The following is a 17553-nucleotide window of genomic DNA, read 5'->3' as shown; positions in this document are numbered from 1 at the left end:
GTATTCTAGTACAGTATTTTCAGCATTGTTTTCAATATAAACATCTTCAGAGATGTTAGCATACTTTTCATTTTTGCTAAAGAGAAACATTAGAAGACTCAAATTCAGGTCAAGGTGATATTAGCACTAGACTAAACTCAGAGAGTAGCCAATCTCATAGGAGATACAACTGCCTTTTATCAGAATTCTGATTCTGATTCTTGCCTTGGGATGCACTTTTGAAGATATGTGTAAGGACTGCTTTAATGGAGTTTCCTGCCTAATTAGTTATCTTCCTATTTCTGACAACTTTCATCTCTTGCTACTCAAACATCTTATCTGTAGTCATCTTAAGCTGGTTTTTAAAAAAATCATGCTTTCTTATAATGTATGCAACTTACCGTGTCAAAATGTTGACACAAGTTTTATGTCAGTGGGTACACTGAAATTTTTTGTTATTTGATTCCAGTAGTTTTCTTTGCATCATTTCTTTGCCAGATTTCTTCCTTCAGAAATTATCGCTTAGAAGTTCTTCTTTTACTTTACTTGTCAGTGTTCTGACTTCTATTCTCATCACTTCACACACAAGAAAGGTTTTTATTTTTTTAACTGTTTTTTTTTTTTTTTTTTTTTTTTTTTTTTTCAATGCGAGAGAATGTGTACACTCACACTCACACCTGAGCGGGGAAGGGTGAGACGGAGAGAGAATCTTAATCTTAACCAGTGTGGGGCGGCTCCATCCCATGACCCTGGGATCATGACCTGAGCTTAAATCAAGAGTCGGTCACTCAACCGACTGAGCCATCCAGGCGCCCCCAAAACAGGTTTTTATTTATTAAAAAAAAATTTTTTTAATGTTTATTTATTTTTGAGAGAGACAGAATGCGAGTGGGTCAGGGCAGAGAGAGGGAGACACAGAATCCGAAGCAGGCTCCAGGCTCTGAGCTGTCAGCACAGAGCCCGACGTGGGGCCCGAACTCACAAGCCATCAGATCATGACCTGAGCTGAAGTCTGACGCTCAACTGACTGAGCCACCGAGGCACCCCCAAAATGGGTTTTTAAATGCTACCACTCAGCTTTAGTCCTTTGAGTTTTATTTTCAGTATTGACCTCTGCATTTCCTCTTGGTAGTGAAATTTTTTCACGATGACTTATGCAGCATTACACATTAATTTTAACTCTTATCCTTGTCTGACATCTGTTTTCTGAGTTTTCCACATGCTTAAGTTCTTATGTCTCAGTGGTTGTGGCCTTATAAATCTGCCCTTACCCTGTGTTATTCCTGTAGAGAATCCACAAGTCCCTCCCCTTTTTCACTAATTGCCTTTCTTTGCTCCTAGGTTTGTGGCTTGGTGTCAGTGTAGTAAGCCTTCTGATTAGTTCCTCTACCTTCTTCTCTCTCCCATTCCTCTTTATCATGCATAATATGACTCACCTTCTTAAAAACAGTTTTGGTATTCTACACCTGTCAGAAAATTTATAAATGCTTTCTGTTGTTGTTTATTATATGAACTCAAACACCCAGGCTTGATAGCAGTTAGAGATACCAGCCTCTTGTGACTGATGCCTGCCTTCTAATCCTATTTGTTTGCATACTTCCTTCCTCCTCCTGCTGTCAACACTCAAATATTATACATACATAGCTCATTTTTACTTTAGTACTCTGGCTCATATTGAATCATTTAATCTCTCTGTTGTATTGCTTTCAAGGCTGGATTGAACAGTATCTTTCTCCAGTGCCATTTTTTTTTTTTTTTTTTTTGAGGAATTTTTACTTCTGCTAAGCTTTTTCTATTTTGTGAAAGTCAGTTTCAGTGCTTAACTACTTTAAAGTGTGCCTGCTACCATTGATTTACCACAGGCAGGAAATCGTTTTCTAGTTTTGTGCTTTGTTTCCCAACGTGTTTATAAACTGATTAAGGATAGATAAAATGTTTTGCTGTATTTTACATCTAGACTATGTTTCAGTGGTGTTTATGTCTTTACTGTTTGTTGAGGGATTTGAGATCTATTAAATGCCATATGTAAATGTTTTTGTTAAGTATACTTTTGAGTGTTATAAAAGTGGGCTCTACCTTACATATAAGCTATACATATTTTAAACTTAATAGAATGGTACCATAAAATGTGTACTAGAAACTTGTTTCAAAACTTATTAAGACCAGACTTTTCAATATTTATGTAACTTTAATGGCTTTTTATATTTTTGTTTGTTAAATTATGCTTTATTCTTAGTAACAAGGTATGCTACTTTTTGATTGTCAATGGTTATAACACAGTAGGAAAACATTTTGCTTTAAGCTGTATGTTTACTAATATGTTCAAATTAGGTAATTGCTTTTTAAAAGTCAAGTGTTGAAATAATTTTTTTTCTTTTGAAGGTAGTACAGATCTTTTGGGTCTTATGAGATAAACGTGTGAGAGCTGTTTGTTTAATTCCTAGGCTCCCTTTTTTGGCAGTGGAGGGGCTGTGGCTCCATCACCTTTTTCTTCTAGAGGACAGTATGAACATTATCATGCTATTTTTGATCAAATGCAACAGCAAAGAGCAGAAGATAATCAAACTAAATGGAAAGGAGAAATATATGGCCGAAGACATCCAGAAAGGTATGGCTATGTTCTGCAGAAGTTGCTTATGCTTTGCTTCAGAGAAAAAATAAAAGTCATTGTGATGTGGAAAATTGTTGGGGTTTGGAGCCAAAGGCCAAGAAAGAATTCTTGAGAAGTCTTCGGTAAGAAGAGTTGGTTTTATTAAAGCACGGGAATAGGACCCCTGGGCAGAAAAAGCTCCCTTGGGATTGTGAGGAGAGATTGATTACATACCTGGAAGTTGGAGGAGGTAAAGGCAAGGGGAGGTTTCCAAAAGGATTTTCATACGTTAAGGAAGACTTATAGAATACTGAAGCCCTAGCTATTGTGAAGCTAAAGTTGTTTTCCCCTCTAGCAAAGCATTAACATTAATGGGGGGTGGGAGAGAGGGGAAAGTGAGTGATGGGCATTGAGGAGGGCACTTGTTGGGATGAGCACTGGGTGTTGTATGGAAACCAATTTGACAATAAATTTCATATAAAAAAAAAAGTCAGTTGGGAGTTCATGGAGGAATGTCCTACTCTGCCTGTCTCAAGTATTTGTCAGTGGGCTGCAGGTTATAAGGAAATTTAATTTTATCTATCATTTCCTTCTGCCTATGTTTCCCACACCAACTGTGCATGTTTATCTACAGAGGAATTTCACCTGGACTACATCTAGGATTTCCTAATGGGGCTATAGGTCATCACCATTTCCCAAATCCTGATGCTATTAGAAAATCTTTGAAAAGATTGAAGATTGTATCTAAACATGCCAATACAAACAGGCTGAACTATGATGATCCATAAATTCATCCTCATGTGTAATTTTGTTTTATGTCATGTATAGCTTAGTACTTATACTTTTCACATGTTTTCTGTATTGATTACACAGAATATGTCTTTGCCTTTTAGATGCAGTAATTTTCTTAGGTACAAATTTGGCCTTTGACTGCATGTGGCAAACATGCAGCTTTTTCATTTCAGCCTAATTTTTGTAGCTTATTTATATGTTATAGTCTGAGCATATGTAAAAGAACATGTGATAACTTTGAGCCAACATATGGTTGTAATAATTTCACCCACTTGCTTTAAATAAATCTGAATATATTTAAATGGAATCACACTTTATGCAAAATTCCAAAGTATGCTTTTTTTTGTCTTTTTTTTCCCATATCACTTAGAATCCCACTTTTTTCTCTTTGTTGTTTGTGCTTGTTTTCTCTTTATATTCATCTCTGATTTATGGCTCTCTGTGATCCTGTTCATCAGATTTTTCTTTTTCATCCATTGAATTAACTTAATATGATAGCAGTCAGTAATTTTAATTTGCATGATTCCTTTTGCCTTAAGAATGCACACATGTTTATGGGGCATCTTGGTGGTTCACTCAGTTAAGCATCTGGCCCTTGGTTTCGGGTCAGGTCATGATCTCGCAGTTTGTGAGTTCAAGCCCCATATTGGGCTCTGTGCTGACAGCATGGAGCCTGTTTGGGATTCTCTCTCTCTCTCTCTCTCTCTCTCTCTCTCTCTCTGCTTTTCCCCTACACATGCTTATACACAAAGGATCTCTCTCTCTCTCTCTCTCACTCTCTCTCCCTCCCAAAATAAATAAACAAATAAATAAACTTAAAAAGATGCATATGTGTTTCCTTAGATATTCCCATTTCTTCTATAAAATGTCTGGTTAAAAAGGAGCAGATACTGGGGCACTTGGGTGGCATAGTCAGTTAAGCATCAGCTCTTCGGCTCGACTCAGGTCATGATCTCACGGTTTGTGAGCTCGAGCGCTGCATCAGGCTTTGTGCTAATGCTGTGGAGCCTGCTTGTGATTTTGTCTCTCCCTCTCTGTGCCCCTCCCCAGCTTGTGCTTGCTCTGTCTCTCAAAATAAATAAATAAACTTTAAAAAATGTAAAAAAAAAAAGTAGAACACGTATATAAAAAAGAGCAGATACCATTTTGTGAAAATTTAGTTATATTGCCTTCTTCTTGTCATCTTAAGGAGAATCCTTTCGAATGTAATAAAAACCTTTATGATCCCCCCCCCCATTATAGAAGATGATTTAAATGTAGGTGAGCAGAGGTAAATAATTGAGGTGAATATAAATTAATTTTATGAATTATATACACTAGCCTGAAGTATTAAGCTAATTGTAGATTCTGTTTTTGAGAGAGGAAGGCTACTTACCGACTCACAAATATGCATTTTTTTTTTTTTATGAAATGAGAAAGCAAATTTTGTTCATGGCTTTTATCCTGTGGTGTTATTTATCTTTATAGTATAAAATTTGGCTTTATTTAGTTTTATATCAATCAAATCTAAAATAAATATGTATAGTATGATATAGAAAATGTTGGGGTTCTGAGCTGATGGCTAAGAAAGAATTCTTGAGACATCTTCAGTGTAAAAAGGTGGTTTTATTAAAATACGGAAATAGGACCTGTGAGCAGAAAGATCTGCACTGGGGTTGTGACAAGTGGGATTAGGAATAGTGTAAATCTAAGGTATTTTGGAAACAAGGTTTCTAGCACCTTGAGGGGGGTAGCTGATGTTAGGAAAAGGTCATTTATTAGTGTTTAGTAAAAACTCAGTCATGAGACCTTTCAGATTTATATCAGGGGGCCATAAGCTTAGAGTATGATTGCCAACATATATGTTGGGAGGGTGGTTGAGATAAAAAGTTTCCAAAGGAATTTTTATATGTTAAAGTAGACTTACAGGATCCTGGAGGTCAGGATAATGTTAAGCTAAGATTGCCTTTCACCCTTAGCAAAGTGTCATCATCAAGGCAGCTGAGTTCCTAGAGGAATGTTACTCTGCCTGTTTCAAGGACTTGTCAATGGACTATAAGCTGTAAGGAAATTTAATTTTTCATTTGCCTTTGTTTCCCACATGATAGTATAAAGAAAATAGAGAAAACTATGTTATGTTTCTTCACACTGTTCATCTTCCACAATGTTTCTTGATTCTGCATACTTGGAATGACAAATTGCACTATATTGGGCCATTTGCATCAAATTCCTATTATAACCTTGAAATGTTTGCATATATTTGAGTTTCAAATTGTCTTAAATGGCTCTGTTTCTCAGTTGCCTTTTCCAATATACCACATCTTCCATTCAATCTTTGTTTTGCATTAGATATATTTTCACTATTTTAATTTTCAGTTTTTAAATAATTTGTGGTTATAAGATCATTTTTATTTCATTTGTGTCAACTCTGTTGGCTTAGTGGTATTCAAATAAATAGTATGCATTTTCTTATGTTGCATGAATTTATTGTTATTATTGATGGTAGGTATTATTGAACTCTTATTGTATATCAACTTGTATTTATTCATTACAGCAACCCTATGGATTAGTTATTATTCTTTTAGTAAAAATGAAGAAATTAGAATTTATAGAGATTTAAAACTTATGCATGGTCAGGCAGCTAGTAAGTGGTAGAGTTCGGATTTAAACTAAATCCATCTGACTGTAGAATTCTTCTTAAACACTTTGTTATGAAGATACTACTCAAGATACTACTAGTGAATAAGGTAAAAAGTTATTGCTTTGGTTGGTTATAAAGTTTTAAAATATTGGGTTAACATTAAAGATGATGCCAAGGATTGCATGAAGTTTCATATATACTCAGTGAATTTATTTTGGTTGTGTTTGAAGATATGGAAAACAGAAGAATTGGCAGACAACCAAAGATCATCAAGTATCATATAATTTTCAAAAAACATAGTCTATATACTAGACCAGTTTTCTTCGTGTTGATCCCTGGCAAGGTTAAAAGTGATGCCTGCAAACATCTTAGGAGGAAGTGGCAATCACTTGGAAAAGTATAAATTCACACAGAATATATTATGTCAAATTTTTTTGTTTTGTTTTGTTTTTTAGAATTATAGGCTAGAACTTTAGTTCTCAAACTGTGTGGTGAGGCAAACTGGAGCATCATAGTGCCATGGATATTTTATAATTTTGAAGGGAAACACAACTACATCTGTTGGACAAAGCACAGACCACTACTCAAACAGTTTGGTAGTAATTAATTAGTAAATAGAACTACTAGGTATTTCTGTTGGTCTAGAAGCATTGTGAAAAAATTAGATACCTCGTAGAGTAGATAAACCAAAGCAATTTATTGTTGCCAGGGTGTCTCAATGTAGATAAGGTGAAGAAATAGAAATAAAGATTGTTAGGTGGATTAGTAACTGGTTAAAGAATTATATGCAGAGGCTGCCGGTTGGTATTTTCATGTCATCCAAATAAAAATATGTAGAAGCTTGTCCTCCTCAAACTAATCTTCATTTTTAAGGGGTGCATTAAAAAACATTTAAAGGATACAGTCATCACATTTCCAGAAGATGTAAAGTGGAAAGAAATAGTAAATGTGTGGTACGATTGATCAGGAAACAAAATAATCTCAGTAGACCATAGCTACTATGAACCTGAATTAGATATAATTTAACAGGAATAAATTTGATGAACTTTTGAGTCTGAAAAATTATCTGATCAAAAAATTTATACCTAGAAAAAAAAATTTATACCTAGAAAAGGTTTATAAATAGCACACATTGAGAGAAATTGAGCTAGTGACCCTTCCTTGGCCCCTGGATCAAATAATAGCCTTTAAATGGCCTACAAGGTCTCATAGAGGCCTGTGTACTCCTTATTTTTGTGCTCCCTCTTTCTGTACTTCTGGGGGTGGAGAAGTAAAAGACATGTGTTTTCTCATCCTTGTTCCTTTGCATATCCTGCTTCCTCTGCCTAGCATGACTTTGCCTCTGCCCATTTTGCCTGGTTAATGCCTATTCATTATTCTGGCTTTCGTTTAGATTGGCATTTATTTACTAGCTAAATAAAATAAAATAAAATAAAATAAAATAAAATAAATAGAGGACCTGCTTGAGGAATTCTACTACCTTTTAATTTTGCCAAGTTCATTTTAAAAAATTTATCAGCCCTAATTCCATCCTTTGATAAAAGAATGGACATTTTGATGTGAAAAATGTAGATTGATGCCATCTTAGAATATAGATTATCCTTTTGGATTAAATAAATTTGGATTTGTAGAAAATATGTAGTCATTTCTTTATATTGTTGACAACTATTAAAAATTAGTGATAGAATACCACTGCTCAGAGAATGAACACTCGCTAGTCACAACTGCTGTTCTGAGCCTGAATTACTTGGTCCTTTGGGGTGCTCTCACATCTTGACATATGCGTCTGTATAGTAGAATAGGCCTGTATGAAGAGGTCTCGAGCCTGAGTTGAGCATCTCCTCCCTTGGTCATTGCTTGGATGGTTGCAGGGGGAGCTTTTTGGGCATCCTTCATCTCTCTCACCATTACTTTTGCATCTAATACTATCATCTCAAGTTTTTTTTTATTTGTACATATTAATGCAATCGGGTCTCAACAAAACCTTGCCTTTGTCTCACAATAGGGTAGCTTTACAGCTCCCCCCCCTTTTTTTAGTGTGTTGATTTTACAGTTTAATACTGAGTTGTCCAATTTATTTCTTTTAATTTCAGATCCTGTAGAGGATATATTCACAATAGGTTAAATTAGGGGAAAAGAAGCAAGTTTAAACATGTTTCAAAGATTTGCTTCTCTCTTGCAAACTCCTTGTAAATGAAAAAGAAAAATAATAGAAAAGCCTTCAAGCTGGTATAATTGTGCTATAAGAATTTAAATGCCCTTATTTTTGGGGACATCTGGGTGGCTCAGTTGGTTGAGTGTCTGGCTCTTGATTTCAGCTCAGGTCATGATCTTGCAGTCTGTGAGATCAAGGCTTGCATCGAACTAGGGATTCTCCCTTTCTCTCTCCCCTCCCCTGCTCATGTGCCCTCTCTTTCAAAATAAATAAACTTAAAAAAACAAAGGCCGTTATCTTTTTTCTTTTTCTTTTTCTTTTTCTTTTTCTTTTTCTTTTTCTTTTTCTTTTTCTTTTTCTTTCTTTCTTTTTTCTTTTCTTTTCTTGTCTTTGCCCTTATCTTTTATAGCTAGTCATCATTGGTAAGGAGAAGATTTAACTACTGTGTGTGTGATATTCTCCTAATTCCATGCTTACTAATACCCAGTGTCTCATATTTACATATATATCCTATTACATGGATCAACAACTTTTACTCCTCCCTCATACTTAAGCTGTTGTCTTTGCCCCTCAATGTTTTGCTTTACTCAAAGGCATTTACTCCTTTTTGTCCTTGTTATCCTCAAGTCCCCCTTTAATACTGCTTCCTTTGCTTAGTTCAGAGCTGCTCACATATTTCCTGTATTAAAAATACTAGAAGCTAACCATCTTGTCACATCCCTTTTATAGGATTCTTAACCAAACATTCATCCCTCTTTTCTCCCCTGTTTGCTCATGGGAAAAGGAAAGTCACAAGTGGCTTTTTTGTCTTGCCTTTCTGCTTGCCGAAGTGATACAGGTGTTTTGGAAAAACTGAAGTATAGGAGGGTTTTAGGAAGCAGGAATGGAAATCACTACTCCTGTCTACAGAGGCAGTTACTGTAAAGACTTTGATCTTTTTTTCTTGCACTTTTTCTTCATATATTTTTCCTTAGTCACTGGAGATCAAGTCATGTATACAAATTTGTATCTGGTGGGGTTTTTTTTTAATCTAACATTTTTTACTATAACATTTTCCCATGCTGAAATCATTTGCAAGGGAATTTTGATGTCTGTAAGATTCCAGTGCCTGAATTACCATAATTTATCCATCGTTTGTAATTTTTCACTTTTTTGGAATATTTTTTGCCAAACTTTATGTTTCTCATTTCTGTATAATGGAATCTTAGAAGGGCAGTTAGTGGGTTAAAGGAGTTGGTCAGTTATGTTCTTGGTAAAGATCCTAGAAATAAACATTAATACATTTATCAAATTTATTTAACTAGATGCATTTATTAACTAAATATTATTAAATTTCTGGCTGGAAAAACTACCAATTTATGTTCATTCTAACAGTATATGACAGTGCCCCTTCCAGTACCAGTAGCTTTTTAAGAGCTGAAGTGTTTTTTTGTTTTGTTTTTTAATGTTTATTTATTTATTTTAGAGAGAGGAAGAGAGAAAGAGGAGCGCCAGTGAGCCAGTGGGGGGGGAGGGCAGAGAGCGAGAGGGAGAGAGAGAATCCCAAGCAGGTTCTGTGCTGGCAGCACAGAGCCCAACACAGGACTCGAACTCAAGAACTGTGAGATTATGACCTGAGCCGAAACCAAGAGTCAGATGCTTAACCAACTGAGCCACCCAGGTGCCCCAAGAAGTTTTCTTTTTTAAATGTTTACTTTTGAGAGAGAGAGAGCACAAAGAGAGGAGGGACAGAGAGATAGAGGGAAAGAGGATCAGAAGCATGCTCTGTGCTGACAGCAGAGAGCCTGACGCTGGGCTCAAACTCACAAATTGTGAGATCATGACCTGAGACGAAGTCAGACGCTCAACTGACTGAGCCACCCAGGCACGCCAAGAAGTTTTTAAAATATATAAAATTAAAGTAGTAGAGGAGTTGAAGTTTTCACTGTATTCTATACTGGTTACACAAAAGGGTATTGACACACTAGATACCTATAAAAATAGTGATTTGTAAGGATAACGATAATAAAAATAGGAGCTAATATTTAATTGGACACTTCCTTCCAGGACCACTTTCAAGTAATTTACATATATAGTGAATTCTTATTACTTATTGATTGCGTGTTTGTGAATTAGACTACTTGCTAAAATTTATGCATAACCCCACAATCAATACTCCCAGTGCTTTCATGGTCATTCATGGACATGCACAGAGCAGCAAAAATTTTGAGGCACCCAATGCACGTATTCCAAGCTGAGGTTGAAAAGACAATGCTTTCTTGTTTCAGCACTCATACACAAATGTGTTTTTTGTGTTGTATTCACATTTTTTTTTACACTTGTGTGCATATTCTTGATGATTTCACTGTTTAAAATGGCCCTCAAACACAGTGTTGAAGTGTTGTCTGGTGTTCCTACGTCCAGAAAGGTTATGATGTGCCTTGTGGAGGAATTATTTGTGTCAAATGAGCTTTGCTCCAATGTGAGTTATAGTGTTATTGGCTGAGAATTCAGGCTATATACATTGAATAAAGTATCTTTAAATAGAAACACACATAAAACAATGTTATATATCAATCCATTGTCAAAGATGTTGTAATAAGAGGCTAGCAGGAACATAACCCTGTGTTTCTCCTAGGGGATAATGATTCAGTATTCTCTACTTCAGTACTCATGGTGACTTTTTAGAACATAACTACTATGAATAATGGCAAGTGCCTATGGTATTTACTTATTTATTTATCACCAATGCTATGGAGCAGGTATTATTATTCTCCCTATTTTACAGATGGAGAAATTGAGGCACTGCATAAACAAATAATATGTTGGAGGCCACATAACTGTTTATTAGTAAAAGTAGCATTTGAAAGTGGACAGTTTGTTTCCAGAGTTCACTCATTTAACTGTTGTGCCATGTTGACTTTAGTGAGGATTATTTATTAGGAAAATTAAAGGAGCTGGGAGAATCCAGCCACCATTAAAGAAAATATACTTAAAGGAGGAAGCTTGGAAGAATTGGATGGCTTTTCACGTAGAAGAAGAATCAGACTTATTTATATATTTCCACAGTGTAGAATTACTATGACTAGGAGAAGTAGAGAAACAGACTTTAGCTAATTATGAGGGCTGTTCAATGGGTGGACCATCATGCGATTTAGTGAATGTCCTCAAGCTGAAACTATTAAACTAGAGCTTTGAATGGCCATGTGCCAGGTATATCCAGGTGGGACTAGAGGAATGGTTTATTCAGCAAGAAGTTAGACTAATTAATACTTAAGGTATCCTCCAATTTAAATATTATGATTCTTTTGCCTTGTACTTTTTAGTGGTCATTGGCATTAAAGAACATTGTCAAAGCATCTGGTTTTATTAAAATTTGTATGTCATTGTTGTTCCTGGTCAGTTCTTTTCCCTAATTCAAACTGAATCAGCAAACTGAAATTTATACACAACTAACTCTTTCACATTCTTTTTCTTATATTTTGCAATGCCCACATTTGCCTGCTCCTTTATGACTTCACTTATCTTTCCTCTTCCCTTCTTATCAGCAACTCTGGCCAGTCTGACTTTGCTTATATCTGTGTCTTATGTCTTAACATACCTCTTCAATTAGATTTTTTAAAAAAGACTTTATTTTAGAGCAATTTTAGGTTCACAGCAAACCTGATCTGTCTTCCCTTGTAGGTTAAGGACTTTTTTTTTCCCTTGCTGCTTTCATGAATCTTTCCTTGCCTGAGTGAGTATTTGGTGAATTTGACTATGATACGCCTTGTTGATGGTTGGTTTTTGTTGAATCTATTGGGAATCCTCTGTGCTTCTTGGATTTTGATGTCTGTGTCTTTTCCCAGGTTAGGAAAATTTTCTGCTCTGATTTGCTCACATAAGCTTTGAGACCCCTATGATTCTGATGTTAATTCCTTTTTAGTGAGTCACTAAGTTATCTAATTCTTATATCCTGCTCTTTTGCCTTAGTCTCCCTCTTTTTTTCTGCTTCATTATTCTCCATAAGTTTGTCCTCTATATTGCTGATTTGCTGCTCTGCTTCATCCGTTATTGCCGCCACTGCATACATTCGAGAACAGCTCAGTTATAGCATTTTTGATTTCATCCCGACTAGCTTTTACTTCTTTTACCTCCACAGAAAGGGATTCTAATCTATTTTCAACCCCAGCTAGTATTCTTACGATTGTGATTCTAAATTCTTGTTCAGATTCTAAATTCTAAATTCTATCTTGCTTGTGTCTGTGTTGACTAAGTACCTGGCTGTTATTTCTTCCTCTTCTTTCTTTTGGGGTGAATTCCTTTGTTTTGTCGTTTTGAAGGAAGAAAAGGAATTAATAGAGTAAAAAAAATAAAAATTAAAAAATTAAAAACCACACAAAAAATCAAATAAAGGATGCCAAATCCTAGGTGTGTTTTGGTCTGGTTGTTGAAAGAAGCTTGATAGAATAGAGAAAAAAGGGAATGAAAAGAAAAAAAAAGAAAAAGGGAAAACATTAGAAAATTTGAGAAAACGAATACAGTAAAATAGAATAAAAGGAGATGATGACAATAAAATAGTTTTAAAAATTTACAAAAAAGTGAAAAATACAGCAGAAAATATTTAAAGAACAATCTTTTTATGTAAAAATGGAAAAAAGAATTAATTTTTTTTCTGTCTTTATTCAAGAATAAAGAAAGAAAAAGGAAACAAAAATTGAATAGATGGACCGGTGAACAGAATGAGATATGATTGAAATTACATACAGTTTCCCCTAGGAGTCAAACTATGAAGCACTTTACAGTCCATAAACTAAGCAGGTGGAGAGACTTATGGTGTTCTTCAAGACTTGTGGTTGGCCCAGTTCGGGGTGGGGGGAGGCTTAGTTTAATGGCTCCATTCTCCACTAGATGGCACTGCTTAGCTTACTGGGGTGGATTGTTGTGGCACATGTAGGTGTGTATGTTCATGCGTGGGAGGAGTGAAAATGGTGTCACCCAGGTACCCAGTCTCTAGTTTCAGAAGTCTGTGCTGCCCTCAACCAGCATCCCTCCTTTGTCTCTGGCTTCTGTCCACTCCCCATTTCTACACGGTCCGTGACCAAACCATCAGGCTGCCAGGTGGCACCTCCCTCCTGAGTTTTATCTCAGATGGGGCTGTGTTTACCAACACTTTACTTCTGAGGGACTGCGGCCTTGACCTACTCAGACCCTCTGGGGGTGGGTCTTGCCCAGCAATGGCCAGATGCCAGCTGCACCAAGCAACATTCGTGCAACAGTGCTACTGCCAATATTCAGAGACTGAAGCCGGGCACTAGCCTGCCCCAGAAAAAGTTCCTGTGATCATGTGGCAGCAGCATTTCAGGGATTATGGCAAATCACAACACACATCTGGTGCCAGGCTTCACCCCCAACGTCCTTGTTCCAAAATCAGTGAATGTGGCTGATCTCTGGGGTCTGTTGGGACTCTTTCCTGTCGGATGTCCACATAGCCTCTACCAAATGTTTCATCAGGGGAACCACCTCTCCCCGTGTTACCTGAGGACCCCTGGGACTTCTCTCTTTGCTCCTGGGGATTCACCCTTCCTACCAGAGCACTGCCAGGTATCAAGCTGTGGTGTTTTAGACTCTCTGCTCCCCTGTTTAGAGAGTGTTAATGGAATTTAAACCCTCTCCTCTCTCCTTTCTCCTTTCTCCTTTCTCCTTTCTCCTTTCTCCTTTCTCCCTGTTTTGTTCAGTCCCTTGCAGCTATTTCCACTCTTCCTCTTTCTCTCCAACTGCTTTTGTTGGGGGGATGCTTTTCCCGTACTCTTCCCCCCGTCTCTGTCCTCTCTCCACAAGCAAAGACAGCTCCCTGCCCTCCACAGCTTCTCTCTCCCCCAGTTCACCTCTCCATGCTGCATACCTGCTGAGTTCTGTGGTTCAAGTTGTGCAGCTTGTTGTGTTAATCCTCAATCAGTTTTCTAGGTGTGCAGGATAGTTTAGTGTTGGTCTGGCTGCATTTCAGGGAAGAGAGATGCAAAAAAAACCTTCCATTTTGTTCCACCATCTTGGCCCCCTTCTCTCATTGATTATTCTTAATCTACTCAATCTACCAGGGGTTATGTAAAGTACATTTCTGAATTTGATGATGTGACACTAGATTAAGAGTTAGCTACCTACACATACCTGACAGTCATAATAAAAGGCTCTTAACCAGCTATGGAGATTATCTAATCCTATAAAATTCCAGTGATGGGAATCAGAAAGTGTTTAAACCTATTGGAAGACAGAAAGTGCATTATTTCCTGTATTTTTCAGAGCATAACTTAGTTATGGTCTTGAAGAAAGGCTGTAGGAAGTTTGTGTGCCTTAGTAGCCAAAATTTGAGTAGAGGCACAACCAGTCCACTTGCTCATCTTTCTGACTCACCTCCAAAATTAACTGCAATTGATACTATGCTATGAGTTCTCTGATTATTGGAGCTGGGTTTTATTCATTTTTCTATCTCTCAAAATATACAACAGGCATAATATGTAAAAGGCACTGTATATATTAGGTACAGAATAACAGGCACAACGTATATTAGATGTTCAATAAATGGTTGTTACTTGTAGTTTTTATTTGTAGCCTAAGCTTAACACGTTTACATTCTTTAATAATTGTCAGAGAAAGGTACAGTAATATAACCTATCCATTTTACTTTTTAATATTCAAGGAATTCAGACATTGCTTTTTGTCTTTGAAAGCTCACACAAACTTTTATTCCTTTCATTTTTGAAATTGCTGCTATGCTGCTTTAATTTTACTTCAATATTGTTGAAAGAAGGTTTTTAGGTATATTTGATACAGAATTCTGAAAAAACTTAACTACTGGAAAATATTGAGATTCTTCTATAATGAAGTATAATCTAAAATAATTTTATATGTAGAATAAATAAATATAAGAGAAACCTTGGTTTCTCTTTGGAGTAGTAGAATAGATTTTACTTTTATTTAAAATAGTAAAGAACGGGGCACCTGGGTGGCTTATTCAGTTGGCTGCTCCTGGTTTCTGCTCAGGTCATGATTTCACAGTTTTGTGAGTTCGAGTCCCACATTGGACTCTGTGTTGGCAGCACGGAGCCTCTTTGGGATTCTCTCTTCCCTGCCTCTCTGCCCCTCCCCAACTTTCACTCTCTCTCAAATGATCTTAAAAAACAATTTTAAAATAAGTAGTAAAGAAAGGGGCACCTGGGTTGCTCCGTTGGTTTAGTATCCCACTCTTGATTTCCGCTCAGGTCATGATCTTACAGTTGTGAGATGGAGCCCCGTGTCAGGCTCTGTGTGGGCATGGAGTCTACTTAAGATTCTCTTTGCCTCTCTCTCTGCCCCTTACTTATTCGCAGTTATGCGTGCACTCAAAAACAAAACAAATAAAAGAATAGTAAAGAACGTGATTTAGGTAGTGAATACTAATATATATGTAGCTATTTCTTCATTAAGAAGGTTTTATTTCATATCAGTCTTCATATTCTGCAACAAAGAACATTTTGAATAAGTCTAATTTTTAACTTTTTGAAATATTTAATGTTCAGAATTTCTGATTTTGTTATTTGTCTGAATTACTTAGGCAAAAAGGGCAACTAGCTGTGGAAAGAGCTAAACAAGTGGAAGAGTTCCTACAGCGAAAACGGGAAGCACGGCAAAATAAAGCTCGAGCCGAAGGGCATATGGTATGATTTTTCTTTTTTTTTGAGATTTTGAGCATATTAATATTCAGAGTGAAGTTCTGGGAAAAGGTAGGTATAAATGAATTATGTTTCTTTACAAACATTTAAACATTTACTGAATAAAAAGTTGTGACATATCTTCTCTTCTGCCTTGTCTTTTATACCAAGGTGAAATTCTGTTGATGGTTTGCTTAATTAGGAGTAAGTTTACAGCTCTATCTTTGTTTAAAAAGGGTAGAAGTAGACATAGCAACCCAGATATTTATATTAAAACAAATGAGTTTTTACATTGCTGCCTTTGTTTTTCATACATGCTTTTGGTTTTAAATACTTTTAGGTAGCAAAGAATTGTAAAAGAAAAATGGGAAACCTTCAGATAAATATAACTACATATCTTTTCAAAAGCACATTAGAAGCAAAAGTATATTAAAACCTCCAATTATTCCAGCTAACTAAATTAAGTCACATATCCAAGAAGATATTAATGGTTTTTAGATAATTATTTTAGTACTTAAAACTTAATAGTTTTGACTTGTAGAGGTATACAAATGCCTTTTGACCTTTTGTCCACAGAATAACTGATGATTGTTTCTATCAGCTCACCACACCATGAGGCATCCTGCTAACCTAGGAAATAAGTCAGTGATATGGTAGTATATTTTGATTAGATTTATAACTTAGAGTAGATCCTAACTGGTATCGATGTGAGTTAATTAATGTAGTTATTTCAAATTTTAGCAGTTTTTTTCTTTGCAATGTCATTGAAAGATACTTAGATGTTTTAATGGTTACCCTTTATATTTTTAACACATGAGTTTGTTTTTTGATTTTGGAATTAATTTGTGCTTGTATCCCTCCTATAGATAGTAGAAGAGAACCTCCTGTGTTTTCTCTTACCCCATATCTCCAAAGTTAATAGCATCTGGAATTTTAGTTACAGATTTTAATTTGAAATATTTTAAAACAATTATTAGACTTATCAAGATTTATATATTTCTTTCCTTATCACTGTTCCTTATATTCTATTCTGCTCTCACTTTGTCTTTATGGTAGAGAATATTCTCTGGCAATTCTCTTGGACAGAAACTTCCCAAGATTTCTTGGGAAATGTCTTTATTTTGTCCTTTTGCTTGAATAATTTGTAGTGGTGGTTATTTGGTGAATTTGATTACCATTTGTATGTCTGAAAAAAATATTTTGCCTTCATTTTTGAGAAATATTTTTGGTGAGTATAATATAGGTTGAAAATTTTTTCTTTCAGAACTTTAAAGATGATTCTCCAGTTATCTTCTGGCATGCCTGTTTCTGACAAGAAGTTTGCTGTCATTCTTATCTTTTTCCTGTATATGTAATGTATCTTTTTTCTCCACTGACTTTTAACATTTTATCACTGGAAGCAATTTTTTTTAATGTTTATTTTTTTATTTTTGAGAGACACAGCATGAGTGGGGAAAGGGCAGAAGGAGAGGGACAGAGGATCTGAAGTGGGCTCTGTGCTCAGAGCAGAGAGCCCAATGCGGGACTCGAACTCAATGAACTACAAGATCATGACCTGAGCTAAAGTAGGACCCTTAACCGACTGAGCCACCCAGGCATCCCCACTAGAAGCACTTTGATTACAATGTAGTTTGGTGTAGTTTTCTTCATGTTTATTTTGTTGGGATTCTTTGAGCTTCTTGGATCTGCGAATTTATAATTTTCATCAAATTTGGAAAAATTTTATGTATTATTTATTGAAAACTTTTCTTCTGTTCTCTCTCTTTGATTC

At 35.9% G+C, this 17553-nt stretch overlaps 1 protein-coding gene across 10 annotated transcripts in view; it reads left to right on the top strand.

Annotated features, from left to right (window-relative positions):
- The window catches only part of NEK1 (NIMA related kinase 1), a 212095-nt gene that overhangs the window by 72646 nt on the left and 121896 nt on the right, over positions 1 to 17553 (top strand). For 9 of the 10 annotated variants that reach the window (XM_081795587.1, XM_081795592.1, XM_081795586.1 and 6 more), the window contains 2 exons: positions 2424 to 2587; positions 15686 to 15788. In XM_081795587.1, coding sequence (XP_081651713.1) covers positions 2424 to 2587; positions 15686 to 15788 — 267 coding nt within the window. Of the gene's footprint in view, positions 1 to 2423; positions 2588 to 3203; positions 3336 to 15685; positions 15789 to 17553 lie in introns of all 10 variants that reach the window. The other variant, XM_081795594.1, reaches the window with a different exon arrangement.

The sequence above is a fragment of the Panthera onca genome, chromosome B1, assembly GCF_046562875.1.
Source record: "Panthera onca isolate mPanOnc1 chromosome B1, mPanOnc1 haplotype 2, whole genome shotgun sequence".
Classification (NCBI taxonomy): Eukaryota; Metazoa; Chordata; class Mammalia; order Carnivora; family Felidae; genus Panthera; species Panthera onca.
The sequence above is the reverse complement of the archived record's forward strand: the minus strand, read 5'-3'. Positions and strand labels throughout refer to the sequence as shown.